This window comes from Dromiciops gliroides, chromosome 3, assembly GCF_019393635.1.
Source record: "Dromiciops gliroides isolate mDroGli1 chromosome 3, mDroGli1.pri, whole genome shotgun sequence".
Classification (NCBI taxonomy): domain Eukaryota; kingdom Metazoa; phylum Chordata; class Mammalia; order Microbiotheria; family Microbiotheriidae; genus Dromiciops; species Dromiciops gliroides.
In genome coordinates, this window is record NC_057863.1 from 589465623 (window position 1) to 589491702 (window position 26080).

Here is a 26080-nt window from a genome sequence, read left to right on the forward strand (position 1 = left end):
CCAGTGCTCTATCCACTGCACCACCTAGCTGCCCCTCAGTATTTCTAATAAGTGTAACTCTTCCACTTACATAGAGGGCTATTTCATCCAGTTGTACTATAGCTACATTAAGTAAACTTAGCCCTAGTAACATCCTTTCTCCAAGGTGCCATAGTGGGTAGAGTTCTAGGCCTGGAGTCATAAAAGACCTAAATTCAAATCCAGCCTCAGACACCTAATAGCTGATGCTGGGCAAGTCACTTAACCTCTGTTTGCCTTGATGTCCTCATCTGTAAAATAGGATAGTAATAGTACCTACCTCCCGAGATTATTAAGAGGGTCAAATGAGACAGTATTTGTAAAGCACCTCCGTGGTGCCCTGACACATAGTAAGTGACAACTAAATGTTAGCTATTATTATTACCTCTAATTTTTGCCTGGATTACTGGAATCAAACCAGTGCTAACATGTTGCATTTAGACTGTCATATCTATATATAAAATTTGTCTGGATACTCTGGCATTGTTTGCCATTCCATCCACTGAAGAAATATTGGAAAATGATGGAGAAGATTGTGGTAGGCATGTGTAATTTACAGGAAGCTATGAAATTGATATTTGATGAAAAAATACTTAGTTTGATAAGCTTCATAACAACAACCTTGGCTTTATGTAGCACTTAACATTAATCAATGTGTGTGTTCTTTTTTCCCAACCAAGGTCGATATGGAAGTGACTCTTCCAGGTGAGGGCAAGGACCAGACCTTTAAAGTGTCAATTCAGTGGGTGTCTGTAGTAAGTCTTCAGTTACTTTTGGAAGCATTGGCTGGGCATTTGAATGAAGTGCCTGAAGATTCTGTGCAGGCACTTGATGTGATCACAAGGCATCTGCCTTCTATGAGGTGAGTGTCCCTGTTGGGAGTATTCCATAGAAGGTCTAGTCTCCGGAGTAGGTTATTTTAGGACTTCCAAGATGATTTCTACATGGTTCCTCTTTCGTACTCTCATGCAGTAAACTCTTGGAAAAGACAAGAGCCGAAAAAGAGAACTTCTTACCTGTGAAACATGCTAACTCTTGTTTCTTCAGGTATACTCCTGTGGGCCGTTCATTCTTCTCCCCTCCTGAAGGTTACTACCACCCTCTGGGAGGGGGCAGGGAGGTTTGGTTTGGCTTCCACCAGTCTGTGAGACCTGCCATGTGGAATATGATGCTGAATATTGACGGTATGCTAGAATTATGCCCTCACTTCACTGTTTTAACCCTACCCATTCCCAAAACTAAGTGTCCTGTTATTCTGTTTATTAGTATCTGCTACTGCTTTCTACCGTGCCCAGCCTATCATTGAGTTCATGTGTGAGGTTTTAGACATTCAGAACATCAATGAACAAACAAAACCTCTTACAGACTCACAGCGTGTCAAGTTTACCAAAGAAATCAGAGGTGGGTATTTGTGTTAGTTTTATGACCAGCTATGTGACCACTTATAAGCATGTATTCTAATGAAATAACCAGCATTTTTAAAAAATCAGTTTGGAATTTTATTTGGGGTTGGGGGGAATAAAGGAATCATCTGTAACTAAGGCTAGTTTCCTAAGAGGATGGAAGATAAAATTAGCCCTATTATCTCCTCTCCAATTTTTCCATTCACAAGTATGTTTTGTACCTTTTAAAAGATAATGGCTGGTTTGTTACTCTATTTTTATCACTATGAATGTAATCTAATACCTTTGTTTTGGCATTTCTTCTATATTAGGTCTTAAGGTTGAGGTTACCCACTGCGGACAGATGAAACGAAAGTACCGAGTTTGTAATGTAACTAGACGACCCGCCAGCCATCAAACGTATGCTGATCACATCTGAAAGGATATTTAACATTGAATTGTTGGGTACTTTGCTTGGGTAGTACTACTAAATGCCTTGTTAATCTGACATTATTTGAAAATAATTTCCACATACATGTATTTTCCAAACAATTGGGAAAATCTCTTTCAGCAATAGTATTTAAAATTTCAAACATTTTTGGTGGAAATATTTACAGGATATGTTGCTTTCTCGACTTCTTAAAAAGAGTACATAATTTGATAACAAGGTCATCATTATGAATTTCATGACATTATTACTATCATTATTTTGATCTAGACTTGTAATTTCATCAGTGTCAACAAATCCTGTTATGAATTCCATATTAGATACCCCTACCGATACAGATTGGCGACCACTCTATAATTTACAGTCTTAGAGAGGTGCCTAGATCTCTCAGTGAATTGCCTGCGACCACACATTGGGGGGGAGAGAGAGAAAACAAACCCAGGTCTTCCTGACCCCACGATCAGCCCTTTATGTACTACACTCTACTGCTTGTATTATAATACCATAAATTACTATTGAGGTGTGGGGCTCTTTTACTCCATGATCAGTGTGTCCAGACAGCAAAGGTTTTTTGAAGTTTTTGTGCTGTCTCTTTCCCCATTGTCAGTTGTTGCTTCTTGCTGTCGTCACAATATTTCTTGAAAGTTTATTCTTATGTCTCTTTTTTGGAGCTAGTCTTAGTAGTTATAATTACCCCTGAACTGTATTCAGTTTTGAGTTGTTCTTTCCATTTTCATAGAAGCAGTCATATATTGTTTTCCTGATTCTGCTTTCCTTACTTTGCATCAGTTTATCTAAGTTTCTCTGTGGTCTTCATATTGATTTCTCACAATACTGTAATATTGCATTATATTCATGTAGCATAATTTATTTAACTATTCCCCAATTAATGTGCATCTGTTTTGTTTCTTATTCTTTGGTAAAATTGCTGCTATAAATATTTTGAGCTATCTAGCATTAGCACCTTTCTTTTTTTCTGTGACCTTGGGTGTATATATGTAAGCAATGGGATCTCTGGGTCAGAAAGTATATACATTTTAGTATAGTAATTAATTTCCCAGAATGCCTGGACCAATTCATTACTACACCACTAGATTACTGATGTACATATTTTTCCACAACTTCTCCAGCACTGACCATTTCAGTCTTTTACATCAGTGGTGTCAAACTCAAATAGAAGAGGATCCCTACTGGCCTCATAGTACCTTAGAAGACTAGAAATTTACACTGCCTATGTTGTATTGTATTTTTATTCATTTTGTTAAACATTTTCCAATTACATTTTAATCTGGTTCTGGAAATGAGTTTGACACCTTTGTTTACATCTTTGCCAGTTTGCTCTGTGTGAGATGAAATCTCACAGTTGTTTTAATTTTCATATTTTATATTGTTAGTCATATAGAGCAGTAGTTTCATGGTTTTTAATAATTTTAAATTCTTTTTAGAATTGTTTGTTCATACATATACTTTCACCATTTAGCCATTGGGGAATCACTATTGTTCTTATATATCTATACACTAACACACTAATTTTATTGTTTTTCTAATATATTTGTTAGGAAATATATTAGAACCTAATGTATTTTACTAGCTACATGAAGTGTTCTATAAGAATACCTCATATAATATTGCCCTGATCAAATTGTGGCACTGTGACATTAAAACTTTTTATAAGCGGATTTACTTCTTTGGGGGGGGCGGGGCAATGAGGGTTAAGTGACTTGCCCAGGGTCACACAGCTAGTGTCAAGTGTCTGAGGTCGTATTTGAACTCTGGTCCTCCTGAATCCAGGGCCGGTGCTTTAGCCACTGCACCACCTAGCTGCCCCCAGTGGACTTCTGATATATTAAAACCCCATATCAGATGACTGGTAACATTCCCAGTATTACTCTCCTTAGTTGGGTGTTTCTATAGTTTATAACATTTTTCCATTAATCACTTCTCCACTAACCCTCTTGCCCATTTAGAGGTATCCTTTTTGTAGAATTCATTAATGAAGTTAGGTGACATATGCCTACATTTTGTAACAGATCACAAGTTTGTACCATACTGTCAATGTAAAATATGAAGGGCTATTATTAAAGAAGTCCCTCCTTCACCCCCCCCCGAAAAAAACCCTGTTTCTTAAAATTTTAGAGTCTTGTTAAGTTACCCTTTCTTGGTTTATGAGACTCACTGATTATTCAGCTCCTTTGAAGATTTGTTTGGCTCCAACAAAAGTAGAAATATAGTCCCATATATTTAAACTGAATCTTTGATAAAAACTGATTTAAATACTGAGTGGAACTAAGGGATTCTGTTCAAAAGAAGATTTGCCTGTACTATGGAATCAATCAGCTGGCTAGCATTTTTTAATTGCCAAGCTCTATCCTGGACATCAGAGATACAAATGTGAAAAAAATGAAGTAATTCTTACTCTCAAGGAGCATATATTCTATTGGGAAAATCAATATGTAGGGGCAGCTAGGTGGCACAGCAGATAAAGCACCGGCCCTGGATTCAGGAGGACCTAGGTTCAAATGTGGCCTCAGACACTTGACACTTACTAGCTGTGTGACCCTGGATAAGTCACTTAACCCTCATTGCCTCGCAGCAAAAAAAAAAAAAAAAACACCAAAAAACAACTCAATATGTTTATATAAAAGTATATTTAAAAATAAATAATAAAGATATAAACCACATAGCAAATGTCTTTGAGATTAGAATTTTACTCTTAATAGGGGAAAAAGTATGAGTTGATCAAAATTTTCTAAATAACATCATCCTACAGTTTTCCTCTACAGCTGGAAAATGGTCAGGCCATGGAATGTACAGTAGCCCAGTATTTTAAGCAGAAGTATAGCTTGCAGCTGAAATATCCCCATCTTCCCTGTCTGCAAGTGGGGCAAGAACAAAAGCACACTTACCTTCCTCTTGAGGTAAGCTTGAATAAATGTGGTCCTACTACTCTGTCACATATTTAGACTATCGACTTATAAAAACTATCCTCTAACCTTAAAAGGAAAATGGAGTATGACAATTTAAAGCAGATTGTTTTAGCTGTGTAATACATTTCAGCTATTCTGATTTTTCTGAACTCTTTCTCAAAAAATCAGGTTTGGCAGAAGCCATTAATTTAGTCTTTGATTGTCTTATCCTAATGGCAGGTCTGTAATATTGTGGCAGGACAGCGTTGTATCAAGAAATTAACGGACAATCAGACATCCACCATGATCAAGGCAACTGCAAGATCTGCTCCTGACAGACAGGAGGAAATCAGCAGACTGGTGCGTAGGATACAGTTTTTATGTAATCCCAGTTATGCATTGAAAGAAAGGCTGACAGAAAATTTTCCTAATATGATATGATTAAGTTTTTGTTCTTATGTCTACAAAAAAGTCTTGGCTTAATTTCACTGGCTTTTGGCTTTGTTTTTCTCTTTGGTAAGAAAAAAAATGATAACAAATCTGGGCTTTTTTTGTTTTTTGTTTGTTGATTTTGCAGGGCAGTGAGGGTTAAGTGACTTGCCCAGGGTCACACAGCTAGTAAATGTCAAGTGTCTGAGGCCAGACTTGAACTAAGATCCTCCTGAATCCAGGGCTGGTGCTTTATCCATTGTGCCACCTAGCTGCCCCCCAAAGATGGGCTTCTTGAAAAGGATTCTATCTTTCTTATTTTTATATCCATTCATGATATATAACACAGTACCTTTCATGTAGTGTGGACACTCAGTAAATATTGAACAAATTAAAATGGTGTCTCTATACTACAAAAATGTAGGGAGAATTTACAGTATCTTTGTTCTACTTACAAGAGTGGTGGCCTCTTTATGTAAGAGATAACAGAGATGATGCATTTTATCATTTTACCCCACTGATTGCTTAACCATGATGACGGTTTTTTCTGTTTTGTAGGTGAAAAGTAACAGCATGGTAGGTGGGCCTGATCCATACCTAAAGGAATTTGGTATTGTTGTTCACAATGAAATGACAGAGTTGACAGGTAGAGTGTTGCCAGCACCAATGCTACAGTATGGAGGCCGGGTAAGGTGGTTGTGTTTTTAAATTTTTTCCATTAAGCACCTGTCCCCAACCAATCATGTGCAATGTGTTTTCAGGCATGTGTGACTTTGACAGCAGTATTTTCATCTTGTATCCCTCTAACCTTGAGAACTATTAAGCTTCCCACATATCCTGCCTGGTGCCACCCATATACCCTTAAATTTGTGGCAATATTCCCTGATGTCAAGGGGATAGTGACAATGACTGGTTTTTCCCCCTTTTGTTTGTCTGGTTGTTGAAATAAACACAATTCTCACATAAGTTAAGAGACAGAGCTGAGGGTCCCCTCTGCAAGAAGCAGGCGTGAAGAAAGCAAGTGGCAGGCCAGGGACCAAGTCATGAAGGAGGCTAAGGCAGCATGAGAGATGGGTCCTAGGCCCTCCTCTCTTCTCACTCTGCACTGTCTTGCTTAATGATTTCATCAGCTCCCGTGAGTCAGTTATCCCCGCTTTGCTGATGATTTCCAGATCTGTGTATACAGCCCTGGCTTCTCTCCTAAACACCACGTATTGTATACATCTTAAACTCAGTACGTCCAAAGCAGAACTCATCTTTTTCCTAAAATCTTCCCTCTTTGGAACTACCGTATTACTCTCCAGGGCACCACTGTCCTCCCAACCACTCAGGAACACAACTTCAATATCATCTTCAATTCCTCCCTGACATCCCACATATCTATTCCATTGCCAAATTGTGTTTCAGCCTTCACAGTATCTTTGTTATACATCTCCTTTTCTTCCTCTGACACCACCACATCCCTCATGCTTGGACTACTGCAGTCGCCTTCTAGATTGTCTCTCCCCACTCCAACCCATCCGTCCTCCAGCTGTCAAAGTGATCATGCTAAAGCGCAGATCTGAGCCCATCACTACTTCTGTTGAGTACATTCCAGTGGCTCGCTGTTACACCCAAGATCAAATAGAAAATTTCCTGACTTTTAAAGCCCTTTACAACTTGGCCCCTCCCTTTTTAGTCTTCTTAAACCCTATTCTCCTCCACAAATGCTACAGTCCATTGGCACTGGCCTTCTTTCTATTCCTCCATCAACACTCTATTTACCAGCCTTTTCACTGGTATCCTCTCAGCCAGGCATGCTCTATGTGCTCACCTTCATCTCCTGACTTCTGAGACTGAGCTCACATCCCACCTTCTCCAAGAATGCCTTATTACTCCCTTGACTGCTAATGACCTCTCTCTGGGATTACCTTCCATTTGCTGCATATATATCTTGTATTTTTGCATGCCATCTCCTCTGTTAGAAAAAGACTAGTCCCTTGAGGGAAAGACCATGTTTTTGCCTTGCTTTGTGTCACTGCTTAACAGTGTCAGGTACAAAGGAAGCACCTGAAAAATGGTAGTGGACTAACAAACTAGGGAAGTCATCATTGACAATCTTGGGGAGACAATTATGCCAAATAACAGTGCCCAGCACTCCTAGATTACATTCTAGAATGGTGAAGAGAGCCTCAGTGACTCTCATCCAACCTATTCATGAACAGTGGAGGAGACTGAGACCCAAAGAGGTAAAGGGATTTGATTGATTGTATTGTTAGACCTGCTCTTTCAACTCAGCATTTGGCTCTTTCTTCTTCGCCACACTAATGTGAGCTTAGAATTTTGCTTATTGTGTCATCATTATTAACATGCTCTTGAATTGTAATCTATTCTCTTCCCCCTTTTTTTCTTCCCCTTCTGCCTCCCCCCACAAAAGAATAAAACAGTAGCTACACCAAACCAAGGTGTATGGGATATGCGAGGAAAACAGTTTTATGCTGGCATTGAGATTAAAGTGTGGGCTGTTGCTTGTTTTGCTCCTCAGAAACAATGCAGGGAAGATCTGTTAAAGTGAGTATTTTTTATATTTGTAGCTAGGTCCTGTGCCTTTCAAATACAAAATGCTACGTTTAGTGTCTTTGTGTGTTACACTGGCACTCATAACCTTAGTTCTGGGAGTGTCCCCACCTGTCTGGAGGAGGGGGGGGAGGTTTGTGCCAGGGTCAGTTTCAGCTTCCTTGCTTTCAAAGCAGAAACTCATCTCTGACTCACAGGCTGATTCCATCCACTAAGGTTTGGTGGGGATTCTACCTCTCAGCTTCCTGGATGTAGTTTTATCTGTTCAACTGAGGTGAAAAATAGATTAGTCTTCACTAGGATGCTTTTACTAATTGCTACTCGTTCTGTTAGCTGCTGAAGGAACACTGACTAGGCTTGTTGGTTTCAGTCTGCATCACTTTTTACAGATTTATAGAGGAAGTTAGTAAGAAGTGTGGAAAAATCAAGGTGAGAAAAGGGAGCTGATATGAAGGGAAAGGAATGGTTAAAATTATTGGCAAATACACAGAAGAATTGATTGATTCTGAAAGCTTCATGCATGGGTTGAAATAATGGTATGTTTCCTTCTGCACTGGGGTTCTTATATTCAATATTTAAATTGAAATTAAATTTTATTTGTTTCAAATCCTAGTTACTTTTAATATTTTTAATTTGGGGGGGAGGTTAATTGCTGGGCCATGTTTTAAATTAATCCTATCATATCCCTTGGTATGTTTCTGTTACAACTCACTTAAGCACAAATTGACTTACCTCCTTTCAAACCAGATATATCACATTATCTTTGAGTTAACATTAGTCTACACTTGTTCTGAAACAATCATTTGATCATTTGATGACATCCTGCCCCACTTCAGCTCCAGTGCTGCAGCTCCTAATTCAGTTCTGGCCACCAGTTATGCTACATTTTAGCACAGATTTAGATTGTGACAATTGCTAGAGCCCCCAGCTGACTGCGAAATAACAAACATTGTGCCAATGGCTCTTTCTCACCAGGAGTTTTACAGATCAATTGCGTAAGATTTCTAAGGATGCCGGGATGCCCATTCAGGGTCAGCCATGCTTTTGCAAGTATGCACAGGGAGCAGATAGTGTGGAGCCCATGTTTAAACACCTCAAGATGACGTATGTGGGTCTGCAGCTGATAGTGGTGATCTTACCTGGGAAGACACCAGTATATGGTACAGTTCCTGTTTATGTCATTTCATATCTATGTTAAGTGGTCCTGTGATTCTTTTTTAAATTTATGATCAGAATATGCATAGTCTGTTGCTTACATGGTAAAAACAGGTAAATTTTTATCTTTTCTTTGCCTGTGACTTGAATGATCTTTACAAAGTTATTGGTAGCTATCAACATTAGCATATATTATTGGGATTATTGCCACTCCCTCTTAACTGTCATCCCTCACTCCAGTGATGCTATAGTTTATCTTCCTCAAGTACATAACTGATGGTTTACTGCTTTGCTCAAGATGCTTCGAGGCATTCTACTGCCCACTGAATAAAGCTGCTTGGATTCTTTAACTTTCCATTCAAGACTCTTTGCAACCTGGAATCCTGCGACACTTTTCCAAACTTCTCTTATTACTCCCTTCCACCTTTGAGTCATACTGGGTTGCAGGCTATACACTAGACAGATTTTATACTTTCTTGCCACTGAGTCTGTGGGCTCCTTAGGCCAGGATACCCACCCTGTCCTTTCCCTCCTCTGCCTTTTGAAATTCTACCCATTAGATAAGTTAAAGCATTTATCAAATTCTTGCTGCTTATTGTGTGGCAGGCATTGTGCTAAGTGCTGGGAATATATGAGAAAGGTAGTCCTTGTCCTCAAGGAGCATAAAGGGGGAAGCTAATAAGTAGAAGTTGCTGGAAAGGGGGTAGGGAATGAGATGTCAGAGGTGGGAGAAGGCCACTGGGATAGCAGTGGAAAACTCAGGACATCAGGAGCTGATCCAGGTGAGAAGTGGGCAGGACTATCTTGGATGCTCGCTCATGTGGAGGTTCCAGGGAGGAGCCCATCCTTCAGGACCCATCTCAAATGGTACCTCTTTATGGAGCCTTCTTGAGTTCCCACCAAAAAAAGGATGATTTTTCCTTTCTCAGACCTTAGTATTTTGGCAGCTTTAAAAGTTAGTAGTGGGGGGGCAGCTAGGTAGTGCAGTGGATAAAGCACTGGCCCTGGATTCAGGAGGACTTGAGTTCAAATCCAGCCGAAGACACTTGAGACTTACTAGCTGTGTGACCCTGAGCAAGTCATTTAACCCTCATTGCCCTGCCCCCCCCCAAAGTTAGTAGTAGTGGTGGTGTGTTGGGGGGGGAGATGTACTTATAGCTTTACTACATTATTTTGTAAATTTGATTAGTACAGGAACTATTTACTATTTAATCTTTGTATTTCCCATCATCTGACACAGGAATCTATACATAGTAGATACACAGTAAATAATTATTGAGTTAGGAGAACCACCTAACTTATTTTATTTGTTTGCTTTTAGCTGAGGTGAAACGTGTTGGTGATACCCTTTTAGGAATGGCCACTCAGTGTGTTCAGGTGAAAAATGTAGTAAAGACTTCGCCCCAAACTCTCTCTAATCTCTGCCTGAAGATAAATGCTAAGCTTGGTGGAATTAACAATGTCCTTGTACCCCATCAAAGGTAAGACCTATTTTGAATCTTAGATTATAAACTTTGAGTTGGAAGAAACCTTAGAGGTCATTTAACAGTTGATAAGTTGCAGAGATAATAAGTGACATAGTAAAGAGCAAAGTTGTTATTTGAACCCAAGTCCTCAGACTCTAAATTCAGCTTTCTTTCATGGTACTTCTTGTTTAAAACCTGAATTTTTTAACATAAATTGTTGAAACATGAGAATAAACAGTACAGTATCGTGTGTAAAGGAGAAAGCTAGTCAACAGGTGAGTCAGTTTTGCCAGGAATTTCAATTTTGGTTTAACCAGTTTGTTGAACCTCTTAGGACCTTAGTTTTTCCCATCTATATCTGCCCTCCTATGTTAGAATTGAAAAGTCAAAAGTGCTTTCAAAATTGAAGGTGGTAGCATTTGTTTAAAAAACCTCAACATTATGAAACCCCAGCTCAGAAGTCAGTATTCCACAATTTTATTAGTTCTCGATTCCCCATTGATTGTAGAAGGATGATGGTACCCTCAAAAGGAACAGGAAAGCTGAGCAGAGCAAAGGGTTTTGGGGAAAAGATAATGAGTTGTGTTTTGGACAAGCTGAGTTTGAGGTGCTTATGGAACATCCAGTTCTGAATATCTGAAAGACAATTGTTGATGTTGAGCTCAGGAGAGAGACTAGGACTAGATATGTATATCTGGGAATTAATCTGCATAGAGATGAGAGTTGAACTCACTGGAGCTGACAAGATCACCTAGTAAGAGAGCATAGAGCAGGAATTTTTAACCTTTTTTTATGTGTTATGGACCTCTTGGGCAATCTCAAACCTGTGGACCACTTCTCAGAATCATGTTTTTAAATGCATAAAATAAAATACATAGGATTAAAAAGGAAACCAATTCTTCTGAAATATTGCTATCAAATTTTTTTTTAAGTTCACTTTCCCCTGGTTAGGAGAAGAAAAGAGGACCTGAGAAAGATCTTTGGAACACCCATTAATGTGACATTGATAAAGATGGAGCAAGGGAGATTTATATGGAGCGGTCAGACAGAAACTGATCCAGGAAAGAATGATGTCATGAAAACCTAGAGAAAAGAGAGTAACCTGGAGAAATGAATGATTGACAGTCTCAAAGGTTTGTAGAGAGATCATGAAAGAGAAAAGTTGAGAAAAGGCAATTAAAACATCATTGGTAATTTGGGTGAGGGTAGTTTCAGTTGAATAATGAGGTCAGAAGCCAGATCGCAGAGGGTTTAAAAGAGAATGAGAGGAGAAGTGGAAGCCTCTAATGCAGGCAGCTTTCTCAGGGTGTTTAGCCATGAAAGGGAGGAGAAATATCTGATGATAGCTAGAGGAGGTGGCTGAATCAGGCAAAGTTTGGGGGATTTTTAAGGATAAGAGAGACATGGGCATGTTTGTAGGCAGCAGGGAAGGAGTCGATAGAAAGAAATAGAAGATTAGGGAGTTGTTAATGGGGGCAGTCTGCTGGAAAAGATGGAATTAAGGGCACATGTTAAGAGGAGTTTGCCTTGGCAAAGAGGAGGGCCACCTCTTCATGAGAGATAGTAATGAAGGAAGAGTAGGGTTAGAGTTAGTTCTTGGCCCAGAGTAGGCACTTGATAAATGTTTATTGATTAGGAGAAGATGTCTAAATTGTGTGAGATGAGGATTAAAGAGGGAGCATTTGGCAGATGGCCTGATTTTTGGTGAAGTATGAGGTAAGGTCTTCAGTTAAAGAGAGTGGGGATAGGGGATATGGTGAAAGGCTTGAAGAAGGGTCAGAAAGTTTGAAAAAGCTGCTGTGGTGTATGGGATATCAAATCACATAGAGAGATTTGAAAAGATTGCTTTGCTGCAGTAAGGGCCCATTTGAAATGATGGAACAAGTCACTGTTGGACCAAATATCTGTTGCAGAGGGGAGAGGTAAAGAAATTCTGTAAAATAAACTTGACAAAAACCTTTTATTAATTAAAGCATTCTTTGTATTGTACTTTGCTACTCATTAACACCATTGCAAAGAAACCAACCAAAAATATGTGAAAAAATCTGATTCAGAGGTCAGAAAGGAGAGAGGCCAAAAGCTACACTTAAGCCTCCCACCTCTGTATCATTCAGAGTTTCTACAAGAAAAGAGTTGAGATGCATTAGACATGACAGATACCAAATAACATAGCAAAAAATGAAATTAATCTTATTTTAACAGTAAACTAGCTTGTTGTAGGAGTCATTCCAAAATTAACTCTTTGTGCTCTCGGACACAAAGAATGTATAACAATAAATCCTCTTGCCAGGGGGACTAAGGTACTCTTTCCCACTAAGGGATCCTAGTTCTGGACTAAGTAGGGACTAGATTGAGTCCCAAGGGAGCCCAGCTTTTAAAGCTCAGGCTTTTTCTTATCTCTAGCATTTTATATGTTTCCCCACCCCAGAGCGATGGGGGAAGGAATCTGCATTCAGATTTCACAGTTCTTTTTCTGGATGTAGAGAGCACTTTCCATCATGAGTCCCCTGGAACGTATTCTTAAAATACAAAAGACTCATAAGTGTACATTGAACGACTTAAATACAATAAATAATCTATAGTCCCTATTAAACTCTCCTAGGAGTTTGACACTTAAAAAATCAAAACATTAAGCACTGCTGACCAATCATTTTACCTTAACCTCAGTTCTGCACTTCCCAAGTAAGTCCTTTAAGGTGTCTGTCTTGTAGAATGCTATTAAATAATTTTAGCTCATCCAACTTGTGGCAGTCATCTCCAAGAAGGATGAAGTTACAAAGAACTCTTTATTGCTAGTCACTTCTGACTGCAAATCCCATGGGGCCTCAGAAGTTCATTTCTGTGTATGCTACATAGGTTTTCTCCAATCCTACCTCGACTACAAATACAAAGGTCAAAATTTATGCAAAACTGGAGAAAAGAATAAAAATAAGAAGAATATTTAATGTAATTCCATCCTAACCAATTTAAGGAAGTTGTTCTGGCTCCCAAAGAGAAGAATGAATGTAAATATTGATACCAATTTCCTAAAGAAACTTAACTGGTGTTAATCAGTTGCCATAAAAGGAAAAAGAAGGGCTGAGAAAATCTGATCAGCAAGTCAGTCAAGGTCGTTTCCAGTTTGTTATATAAATTCATCTTCAAAATCTTACAAAGAAGTAATTTCTAGTTAAGTTAGCCACCCACTTTGCTCATACCTACTCTAGCAAAACCCCAAAATTCACACAAGATTGAATAATGTTCAAATTGTCCAATGAGAAACTACACTAAATGATATTTTCAACCCTGCACAAGAAGTAAGGGAACAGCCTACAAGCAAAAGGTAAGGTCCCTTTTCACCTGACCCCCAGAAAAGCCAGCACCAATAACTCCTAGCTTGACAAAAGTTGGGACTTGTATAGCCCCTTCACAGCAAGAGGCAGAGAACCTCAGAGATCTAGGGCAAAACCAAACCGCTTCATCAGGGGACGAAGCTTAGCCCTAGCACAAATCTGAATTTCAGGAACTAAAGATGGACAGGTGGATAAATAAAAGAAAACACCATTCAGTTAAAAAAAAATATTGCAAATCTAATTCTGTAACAAATGCAGAGACTCAAAAGAAAAAATATAAATTTTCTGAAAAGACTGAATGAATTCTACATGAAGAAATAGGGCAAGAAATAAAAATAAAACTCAAAGCTCTTTAAAGAAATAATTGGAAAGAGAGTAAGTAGTTTAGAAGAAAGATTGGTAAATGTTACCCAAGAAAGGGAATTCTTGATGACTAGAATAAACCAAATAGATATTGTGACTTTATGAGATAGCAAGGAGCATTAAACAAAATCAAAAGATTAAAAAAAAAAAAGGAGAAACTGTAAAATATCATATCAAAAACAATGAACCAAGGTGAGATCACTTGAGAATCATTGGTCTCTGAAAAACAATTTTTTTAAAAGCTTGGTCCCTATATTTCATAAATGAAAACTATCCAGACCTATTAGAACCAAATGGCAAAGTAAAGATAGGATTTCCCAATCCCATCCAGAAAGAAATCCTCCCCCCCAAAATACCAGAAATGTCAAAAATCCAGAGTTCCCCAACACATGCATAAAGGACTTCAAGTAACTAGGAATTACAGTTAGGATCACACAAGACTTGCCAGCTTCTGCTAAACACCAGAGTAGAACTTGGAATACTATAGTGCAAAAGGCAAAAGATACAGACTCACAACCAAAAATAGCTTGTTCTTCAATGCTGAGTATGATCCTACTGGGCAGTGGGCCTTTAATGGGATAGAAAACTAAAAGCATTTCTGGTGAAAAGACCAGAATTGAGTAAGACCATTGAAGTATAAGTACTAGTCTAGAGAAACATAGAAATGTAAATTTGAGTACTTGAAAGTAGCTGTGTAATGATATAGGGCCAACATTCCCATGGGGGAAGAGAAACAAGGACCTTTCAGAACCTTAATTCTTCAGAGTGTATTGAGGAAGCTGAACAAGAAGAACAGAAGACTAGGGCATGGGTTGGTTCTGTTCTGGGAGTTTTAAGAGGAGAAAGAGAAGAGGGGAGAGTAAAAGAAGGAATATACTAGTATCAAAAGGAAGACTTGCTGTTTCTCATAATTAAGGTGTGTAAGATGAGTATAAAAATATGGAGGAAGGGAGAGAGGAAGTAGCAAGCATCAGATAAATCTCTTATCTAAAACAGACAAAAGAAGATTGAACATACATATACCACACACAGAGTTTGGTTTAGAAATATATCAAACTCAATAGGGAAATAAATGGCTCTGGGGAGCAGAGTTAAAAGGGAGAACAGTCACAAGCAAAACAATCTTCCTGATTCTGAAAGGGGAGAGAGGCAGAGAACTAGAATCAAAGGGAGGTGCTTTAGATTGCCTCTTAGCCATTTGAGAAATGGCTGAAGAAATTGTGGTATATTAATATAACAGAATATTAATGTGCCATAAAATGATATTTTTTAAAATTTCAGAGAATCCTAGGTAGTATGAATTGACAATGCAGTGAATGGAAGCAGAGCAGTTTTTACAAGGACAACCCTGTTAAGAAAAGTAACTTTGAAAGATGTAAAAGCTCTGATCAAAGCAGTGACTTGCCATGCATATTTCCAGAGGATCAATGAAGAAGCATGACAAATACCTCTTGATAGAGGTGAGACACACAAGGTAGAGAGATACACGTTTTTGGACAAGACCAGTATGTGGATTCATCTTGCTCGACTATGCTCAAATGTTTACAAAGTTTTTTGTAAATTTTTTTTCTATCTTTCTCTGGCTTTATTGGAGGGTAGAGGGAGTAATAGCAATGCCAAAAAAGGGATGGGGTGGGTTGGAACTGTTGTAATAGTTTTTAAAATGCACGGAAGAGAATAGAAAGCAGTTCAGAAAGAAGCTCAGAAAAGGAGGACAATTTTGAAAATGTGTAGAACTTTTTTGTTTTTTAAAGCAAGTGGTATGAAATGGAGAATTACAGTTTGTGTTATGTCTATGTGCAAAGGCTCCATGTTGGTGTTTAAGTTCAGAATAAAAAAACCTAATTTTAAAAAGCCATATGGAAAAATCAAAAGGGTTTGATTAGTATTTCTTCATAAAGCAACAAGAAACAGTGGAAAAAGAAAACCAAGCATAAAGAATGGTTAGAAAAGAGACCTAAGGAAAATCATCTCAGTGGCTTTTGAAGATTAAATTGGGAGAACAACAGAGGAGAAGATTAAACAAAAAAGCCCTAAAGATTTTTACAACAAACTCTTTTTCAGCATTGATAACAGTGGAGCCGTCACATTTTCACATCATAGTACCTGATGTGTTGGAAGAGGAAGTGGAAATGGCATTGAAGAAGACAAAGATGGGAAGAACAATTACATTAAACAAGTTTATCAAGGAGGCTTTGAGGGATTGATTCTCAAGGTATCTGAGAGTGATACCACAAATATGGAAAAGACAATCTCATTTTAACAGCACAGAAAAGGCAGCCAAGAGCATGTCAGTATCTTCCATTCCATATACCTACTTTCCCACTTAGACCAAATGTTTTGGGAATCACTTAGAGAACAGCCAGACTACCATAGACAGTATTTAGAACAGGCCCTATCTTTACATTCACACAATTCCTGGAAAGGTGCAGAACATTTGTTGGGTATAAAAAAGCATTTGATTAAGTAGAGCAAAGCACTGCCTTTGAGTCTTTCCTCTAACAAAAGGTCCCCCATTCGTGAGTTAGAATCATATCAGATTCTTTGAAGGATTTTTTTTCAATCCTCTGATCATTCATAAAAGCATAAAGCAGGGAGATGTCTACTTTACAAAAATATGTTTGCTTGTATCGTGGGTGATGTCCAACACAGGCTCCAAATGAACATAGGATTCCATATAGGTGGCAAGGCCTTCCAGATGCTTCTGTTTACAGATGAGATTTTGAAGATTTCATCAAGCCATGGCATTGTAGAGACTCCCAAATGAGTTCTTGAATCACTTGAAAGAGGGTAGCTCAACACTCCACATAGGAACAACCAAGTAGATGCTGAATGTCTCATCTTCACTCTTATTCACTTGGATGCAGAATAAACAACTCACAAAACTTGTCTGTCAAGCCCCTTGGGCAGTTAGTGATTGGACAATGAATTGGGCCCAGGATTGAACAAGAGGAGAATGAGCTGGATTGCTTTTGCAAAATTGCAGGGTTTTATTTTTTTTTTTTAATGACTCTAGACTTCTCCCTGAAACAAAAGTCCCATCTTTTTAACATCTTTGTTCTGATGATGATATTGTATGTCCCTGAGTCATAGTGAATCACAGTCTCTGAAGAATCGAATTTGAGAATTGCTTAAAGGACAACAGAGAAGTTTATGGTAGGTGTTAAGAGTCACATTGTGAACGAGGAGTTGTGCAGGAGAATCAGCATAAAGAATATCTTCAGATAAATGTATTATGAGAGGAAAAGATGAGCCAGTCATATAGCAAAAAGGAAAGATTACCAAAGCAAAGTCCAAGTGCTTCATAAAAGGCAGCATGGTGCAATGACTAGTATGCTGGATTTGGGATCAGGGAGACCTAGGTTCAAAGCCCATCTCACAGTGCTAGTGGCTGTGTGATCCTAAGGAAGTCACTTAACCTCTCTGAGCCTGTTTCCTCATCTGTAAAATGAAGTTAATAGCATACATCATACAGTGGTGTTGTATGAGACTCAAATATGTAAGGCACTTTGTAAACCTTAAAGTGCTATGCTTATGTTACCTATAATGTCAGAGAAACTGGAGGCACCCCTCTTTCCCTGTGGCATGCTAGGAGATCCCCTTTGATAGAGTTACAGGAGGATATGAACAAATGTTGCATGGGATGGGGCAGACATGGCTAGGCTGCAAGTTTCAGTGTTGTGTAGTGTCCACATTGATGAGATCACAGGACCATCAAAGTAAGGTACCAGATAGAGGGGGGCCTTGATTGCTTTCACCTAGGGATATGTGACAAAATCCTGCATTTTTCAGTGTGTGTGAGATTGCAGAGGTCACAGAATCTGAGGCAGAAGTTACCATAGAAATCTTCTTATCCAGACTTTACCTCAACAAAGCTGCCATCTTTAAATTATCATGATCCTCCTTTTCCCCATAGTCTTAGCCGCTACCCTATAATCACCCTGTGTTTTGATAAGCTGGATCCTTCTAACCATATTGATGATACAAAGACAATGTGACATCATAAAACACGTGCTAGAATTGAAGTCATAAAAGGCTCAAGTTAGAATCCCTCTTCTGACATTTATTTATGGAACAAGATACCTAACCCCTCCAGGTTTCAGTGTCATCAACTAAAATGGGGGTAAACATGCCTACAGTTATCTTCACACCACTGTTCTGATCAGAAAAGAAAATTAGCTAAAATGCTTTGTAAGCCATGAGCATTATGCAAATGTCAGCTATTTATATGACAAAGGGTATCTATCAGATAAGGTGAGGAATTTGCAATGCTTTATCAATTCTATAGGTAGAAATTACATACAAGTAGCCTCAAACCCCACCTGTAGAGCATCTAAGAATTTATAAAAAGTTCATATTTTTTATTTGTACTTCCTTGGCATTCTGGATCGTAGTAAGTCTAAGGCAGCTAGCCATTTCCTGAATACATCCTGTGATTTCCTCCTTTTCAGGCTTTTCCATGTACCAGTCTTCCCCATTCTTGGAAAACCCTCCAACCTCCTATCCACCCCCCCCATCCCTCTGCCCACCCTAAATGCCACCTTATGCATAAACTTCCCTGATTCTTTTCCTTGACCCTTCTGCTCAAAAAAGATCCTCTCCTTTGAACTTAATGTTTCTATTTTCCTTATTCATGTTCACTCACAGTTATGTATGCCACCCACTGTAGATCATCAGTTCTTTGAGGACAGGTGCTCCATCTTACTCATCTCAATTTCAGTTCAGTAAACTTTTATTAGATTCTTACTCTGTGTGAGATTTGCCTGTAGTAGCAAGTTCTTAATAAATGTTGAAGTTAAAAGGTTTTGGTATCTACTAGATATGCCTAAAGATGGAGAAACGAGCACAGCAAAAATAAATGGCTCTTCCTGAATCTCCACATTTAGGAAGAGTTCAAAAATAATAAAAACCTCCTGACTGCAGTGCTTTGTCTATAGGATGCCCGGCAGATCTTGGCTCTTTGTCATTAAGCATAGAAATCTGGATCCAAGTGAAGAGAGAAACAATTCCTTAGGAACTGGTCATATAGACAGTTTGGTTTCAAAATAGATGATATGCCTAAAGTATACCTTCTCTCCCTGCTCTTATATATTATATTCCAGTCACAGATTACATTGCATAAGTACTCACTCTGGAGCCTTGAAGTACCGATATCAAGTTTAGGAAGCAGTGATCCACACCTTACCATCTAGAAATTAATGGTGGTTCAGTTCCTTCAATAACTTGCTGAATATAATCTTTATCTTTCATGTGTGAATGAATGCAACATCTCTTTAAATTTGAACAGGCCCTCAGTGTTCCAGCAGCCTGTCATTTTTCTGGGAGCAGATGTTACTCACCCTCCTGCTGGAGATGGGAAGAAGCCCTCTATTGCTGCAGTGGTTGGTAGCATGGATGGACACCCCAGTCGATACTGTGCTACAGTGCGAGTACAGACGTCTCGCCAGGAGACCTCTCAGGAGCTCCTCTACAGCCAGGAGGTGATCCAAGACTTAACTAATATGGTTCGAGAACTTCTGATCCAGTTCTACAAATCTACACGTTTCAAGCCCACTCGTATCATCTATTACCGTGGAGGGGTCTCCGAGGGACAAATGAAGCAGGTGTCCTTCTGCTTTGTTAGCATTTGGAAGGTGGCCCCTTCTGGGAGAGAGTTCTGATGCTTTTCCCTACCTGTCACCCCCTTCCCTCCTCCCCCCAGCCACTGACCCCTAGCACTGTTGGAAATTTGACCCCCATTGAAATCACACCTAAGTGAAGAAATGAGGATTCTCATCTAAACATAACTTTCCAACTTCTAGGTAGCTTGGCCAGAATTAATAGCAATTCGGAAGGCATGTATTAGCTTGGAGGAAGATTACCGCCCAGGTATAACATACATTGTTGTGCAGAAAAGACATCACACTCGACTCTTCTGTGCAGACAAAACAGAAAGGGTAAGGAATCACAAGGAAAACCATGTGGCATGTTGTAATAGGGGCCTTGTCTAGCAAAATTCCATTTAATTCTTGTTACCTTTGGAATTTTATTTTCCTTGTTGTTCTGTCCTGAGTAGATGAGTGAACAAGAGGGTATTGTGCATGTAAATCCATAGCATTTATGAAACGAAATATAACTTTTCAGTGCTCATGCAGGATAAATAAATATCTCGAAACGCACACTTACTTCATCTCCCACATTTTGATTGGCTCAGGTCACAAGGTTGGAGATTTGTATTGGGAGAATAACAGATATAGCTTTATAGGTGGTAAAATATTAGGCAGCCACAACTATCAGACAGCACTGTGACAGTCTTCAGACAGAATGCTTCTAGGTTCTAGTCACAGCTTGCTTCCATAACTTCCTGCTGCTGGCTTTTGGGTAGGTTCTGGGTGGGAAATAAGGGAGGACTGACTCAGAGGCCTCACTTCTAGGATTCATGGCCTTTACCCTTTCCTTTTTTCTGTGGCCTCCTTCCCTGCCACCACATCCAATGTAAACAGGTAGAGGTAAGTTATTAGTTGTACAGTCTTGCACTCTTCAGCTTGCTTGACCTTGCTTACAGCTTGACTGTCTCTTCTAGGCCTCCCCTTTCTCCTTCCTCAGGTAGAATGGCTCCTCCTATAGCACAGTCTTTGTGTCCCTGTCCTTCCTCATTAGTTTATACTTACTTTACAACCTTATTCAAAGGCAGAGCCGATTCTTTTTACTCATTTGGTCACTGAAGAAAGAACATGTTTCTGTTTGGGCATCAGGTCCACAAACCCTTGCTTCAGGTTAAAACTATTCTTTTGTTTGTTCATTTTTTGGGTTTTTTTTGTCAGGGCAGTGAGGGTTAAGTGACTTGCCCCAGGTCACAGAGCTAGTAAGTGTCAAGTGTCTGAGGCCAGATTTGAATTCAGGTCCTCCTGAATCCAGGCCCAATGCTTTATCCACTGTGCCACCTAGCTACCCCCAGGTTAAAACTATTCTTGCAAAATCTATGTGGTTTATCAATAGAAATTCCCCCAAAAAAATAAATAATAATAAATTTAATGAATTTAATAAAAACAATTTTTTTAAAAAGTGAATAGAAATACCCTAAACAGGTTTTTCTTCTGCTTAGATCACATATCATCTTTTTCAGTTCTCTGTAGCTGCTCCAATTCCATCTTTCTTTCTTTTTTTTTTTTTTTTAAGTGAGGCAATTGGGGTTAAGTGACTTGCCCAGGGTCATACAAGCTAGTAAGTGTTAAGTGTCTGAGGCCGGATTTGAACTCAGGTACTCCTGACTCCAGGGCCGGTGCTCTATCCACTATGCCACCTAGCTGCCCCTCTATCTTTCTTAACTACTTGTGCAAAAGGCTTTAGGACTTGAGTTAATTAGCCTGTCCAAGTCCCTGTGGAATTCAGCATTTTCTTCACCAAGCTTCTGGGATCATTACAACTCTCCAAGACTTACCTATCTCTGGGCCTCCCTCACACCTCAGACTACATTAATATGGAATAATTATAGTAGTACTATAATTCAGCTCCTGTAACCCCAGCCAGGGGTCCACATCTATTACAAGAATTTATTGGAAGTTAGATTTTTTTCCCCTCCAAATATAGCATTACTATTATAGATGCTATATGAGTTTCCAGAAGAAAAACATAGTCACAGCTAATTAAGCCTACTTTTAGGGTCCAATTTAAATAACTCCCATATATTGTAATTATATCCTATCATATCATATATTTAGTATACTAAATAAATAGGCTTTCTCAGATATACTTGAAATCTACTGAGACATGAAATAGTGAAAAATGGGAGTGTCAAAATCATAGCATTTGGTTTCTTTACCGATTATCTCCCTGGATTTGTGCTTATTGGGTTTTTCACTTAGATAAAGGCCTGAGAGATCATTTTACAGATGAGGAAACAGAAACCCAGGGTGATTTTGCAAAGCCACACAACAAGTGATAGAGCTGAGACTGAAATCCAGGTCTCTTGACTTGCAATCCAAAGCTTTGTCCATCATAATTCACTCTGAATAGAAGTGAAGTAGCCTTATCCAGCTTGGGATGACATACATCTGGCCCTGTCACTTCTTCTGTGAGTAACCTATTAAAAGTATTTCTAACTTTATATTTTTACTGGAAGTTGTGGTTTTGTGTTTCCTACGTAAAGCAATAAAATTGACTTGGGAGGAAAACTCTATTTTAGAGCCCAGTGCATTTTTTTTCCTCTTTCCCACAAATATTGCCACCTGTACTACAGATGACTGTGATCAAGAGCTAGGGGCTATACGGAAAGTAGTCCCTTATTTTGACTCTCTCAAGAAACCCTGGTTTCAACTGTTACTGGGAGAAGATTGAGAATTAAATGGTTGGGCAGAAGAAACTTACAGGCAAGCTGCCATCAATACCTCACTTGAGCAATTTACTTATCAGATATCATGTACCAAGGAAGAAAGCTAGAATTTCTGCTTTATATGGCTCATTATGCCTTTATGTATACCTATGTGTTTTCTTTTCTAAATAGGTGGGGAAAAGTGGTAATGTGCCAGCAGGTACTACTGTGGACAGCACTATCACACATCCATCTGAATTTGACTTCTACCTCTGTAGTCATGCAGGAATTCAGGTAATTTAGAAGTGGGTCAGATTTATGACTTGATAGTTAGGCATTTACTAATTCAAACAGCTTCCAATAGATATAGATGTATCTATATAATCTATATCTGGTTCCCAGCCTTTAAATATGGGAGTCCCATTTTAACATCCAGAAATTGAGTGTGAGTTGCTTTACTATTACTATATGTTGACTGAGAAAATACACAGCCAAAAGTTACCATAAATTCAGTAACACTCGTGATTTAATTCATTTTTTATTCAGCAATAATTGTTTTCAGTTGCCAAAATGCCATCCATGATTTCTGAAAGTACCTGAAAAATGAGAAGTGCTAGGGGCAAGGAAAATGTCCTGATTTTTCAGTAAAAGAAAAAGTTCAGGCTACAAAATATAGGCTATTTAAGCCTGACTTGAACTATTGGCAAATTTCAAGAAAGTATTATTAAAAGGATAATTAATGACTATCTAGGAAATGAAGCCAGCAGTCATTCTATCAGTCTACAAACATTTATTGAAAACCTTTCATGTGCTAGACATTAAGGATACAGAGTCAAAAGCAAAACCACCCTTCTCAAGGAGATTATTATTGGTCAGGGGAAATTACATAAGCATAAATAAGTACTACATATGCAAAATAGATACAGGGTAATTTTGGGAGAAAAGGCACTAGCAATTGGGTGAATCAGAGAAAACCTCATATAAAATGCACCATTCAAACTGAGCTTTGAAGGAAGCTAAGGCATCTAGGGGTGGAGGTGAGGCAGGAGTGCATTCCTGGAATGGGGAACAGCTTATGCAGAACTCAAATGGGAGATAGACTGTCATGTGTACAAGCCAGAAGGTCAGTGAGGCTGAAACAGAGTGGATGAGAGAGGGCAGAGTTTGATGAGGTTGGAAAAGGAGATTGGAGCCAGGTTGTAAAATGATACATGGAGGAGTTTTAATTGAATCCTAATAGTGATGGGGACCCACAGTTGTTGATTGAGCAGGGCATCAGCATAGTTAAATCTGTGCTTTAGGGATATCACGTGGAAGGTGAATTAGAGAGGGGAGGCAGGGAGAACACTAGTTCAGGGAAATGTCATGAGGCACTTAACTAGCACGATGATCATCAGAATATAGATAAGGGAATAGCTTGGAGAAATGTAGAGATAGGAATTGACAAGACTTAGCTACTGGTTAGATGTATATGGAGGAGAAAAGAGAATGAAGAATCTAGGCTGATTCCTAGGTTTTTATTATTATAATTATGGGGGGGGCGGGCAATGAGGGTTAAGTGACTTGCCCAAGGTCACACAGCTAGTAAGTGTCTGAGTCCAGATTTGAACTCAGGTCCTCCTGAATCCAGGGCCAGTGCTTTATCCACTGTGCCACCTAGCTGCCCCTGATTCCTAGGTTTTTAACCTAGAAGACTAGAAGGGTGATGGTATTCTCAACAGAAATAGGGAAGTTGGGAAGCAGGACAGACTTGAGTGGAAAGACAACAAGGTCTTTTTTGGACATTTCACTTTTGATATGTCCATGGGGTATCCAGTTAGAAATACCTGATAAGGCAGTTTGTGATGCTGGGTCTGGAGTTGTTTGGAGAGGCTTCATCCAGAATTAGTCATATCACAAAATGTCTAGGAGTTAACTTGCCAGGGCACACTGAAGTTAGAGACAGGAAGAATACCATTTCACGGGCCTAGGGACCTTCCTAGTGAGGAAGCTGCTCTACCACTGCAGCTCCACACCCTCTCTGCAGACTGTGATCTTAGGGGGTTGGCTCAAGCTCGGAGGGATTGAGTTGTTTGCCCAGAACCCCACAGCCAGGATGTGTCAGAAGAGGCCTTGAACCCAAGTCTTCCTGGGCTGTTTCTATAATAAAAATTCATCTGAAATTTTAGCTCTATGCCAATCAAAATGCCAACTGGATACTGTATAGAACTAGTCAAACCATACAACTCATTTGGAAGAAGAAATAAAAAGAGATGATTAAAGAAAAGTACAGATGAAGAGGATATACTGATACTCAAACTCTGTTATAAAGAATAATCATCAAAATTTGGGAGTCAGACCTGAGTTCTAATCCTGCCTCTGACATAGTCTGGCCTTGTAAATGTTGAGCAGGCAACTCAGTCTCTCGGGCATCTCTCTATAAGGTGAAGGGTAAGTGCCAGTTTGCACTGGTAGAGCGTGTTTGCTACTTTAAATGACACTCATCAAAATGAAACCACAGGGCAAGTGCAAAAAAAACCCCATCAAAACTTTTTGGTACTGGTTAAAAATAAAGTAGATCATTGGAACAGATAAAAGTCAGAAGCAAACAAAAATAGCATGATCACCCAGTGTATGATAAGCCCAAGAACATAAACTCATAGAAGGTTTTCCTATTTGGGACAATAAGAGTAAAAAGTCTTAAAGCAGAGAGGTGAGTATTTTAGGAGACAGCCATTGGGCAAAAGGCTCACACAGCCAAAAGTGGAACTTGAACCCTGGTCTTCCTGGTTCCCTGTCCTCTGTGCCAAAGGAGATCATAAAAGACAAAATAGATAGTTTTGATTATATAAAATTTTAAAACTTCCACACAAATCAATGATGACAGAATAAGGAGAGAAACTGTTTGATGGAAATATTTGCACAGATGGCACTAATTAATGTGATAGCTAAGATATGTGAGAAATTGACACAAACATATCAGACCAAGAGCCTCCTTCTGTAATAAACGTTGTCGGAGAATATTCAGAAGATTTGTAAACTACAAATGACCATAGGAAAACATTCTGCGTATCAGTAGAGAAGTACAAATTAAAACAGCTCTGAGATTTCACCTCCCAAGGTGGCAAAGATGACAAAAATTAAAAGACTAATGGTGGAGAGACTGAGAAAACAAGCATACTGAACTTTACCATTTGGTGGAGCTGTGACTCATGGTTGTTTTTTTTGTTTTGTTTTGCGGGGCAGTGAGGGTTAAGTGACTTGACCAGGGTCACACAGCTAGTAAGTGTCAAGTGTCTGAGGCTGGATTTGAACTCAGGTCTTCCTGAATCCAGGGCCGATGCTTTATCCACTGCACCACCTAGTTACCCCCAACCGTGACTTGTTCTAACTATTAAAGATATCAGTGTGAATTATGCAAAAGATGTTACTTATTTTTTTTATATCATTTAACCCAACTGGGCATATATGAAAAGGAAATCAGGGAGAGAAACAAATATCTAATAGATATCAAAATATTCAAAGTAGCACTTGTACTAAGCAGAGAATTAGAAACAAACTGGGTGCCTATTATTTGTGGAATCAGCCGAACAACCTGTGAGATATAAATATAATATTGTGCATTTAGAAATAAAGAACATGACAAATTCAGAGAAACATGAGAAGTCTGGTATGAACTGATACAGACTGATATAAACAGAACCAAAATAATAGTGTACACAGTGACTACAACAATATAAATTAAAAGATCATTAA

General features: G+C 38.9%; 1 protein-coding gene across 2 annotated transcripts in view; it reads left to right on the forward strand.

The window, feature by feature from the left end:
• LOC122746630 (protein argonaute-4) overlaps positions 1–26080 on the forward strand; it is a 44545-nt gene that overhangs the window by 12769 nt on the left and 5696 nt on the right. For both annotated transcript variants that reach the window (XR_006355565.1, XM_043992421.1), the window contains exons 4-16: positions 699–880; positions 1066–1202; positions 1285–1419; positions 1733–1820; positions 4619–4766; positions 4995–5114; positions 5742–5870; positions 7600–7733; positions 8715–8899; positions 10216–10375; positions 19343–19658; positions 19857–19991; positions 22538–22639. Coding sequence is in view for 1 of the 2 variants with exons in the window: in XM_043992421.1 (XP_043848356.1) it covers positions 699–880; positions 1066–1202; positions 1285–1419; positions 1733–1820; positions 4619–4766; positions 4995–5114; positions 5742–5870; positions 7600–7733; positions 8715–8899; positions 10216–10375; positions 19343–19658; positions 19857–19991; positions 22538–22639 (1971 nt within the window). In the remaining variant the exon portion in view is untranslated. The remainder of the gene's footprint in view (positions 1–698; positions 881–1065; positions 1203–1284; positions 1420–1732; positions 1821–4618; positions 4767–4994; positions 5115–5741; positions 5871–7599; positions 7734–8714; positions 8900–10215; positions 10376–19342; positions 19659–19856; positions 19992–22537; positions 22640–26080) is intronic.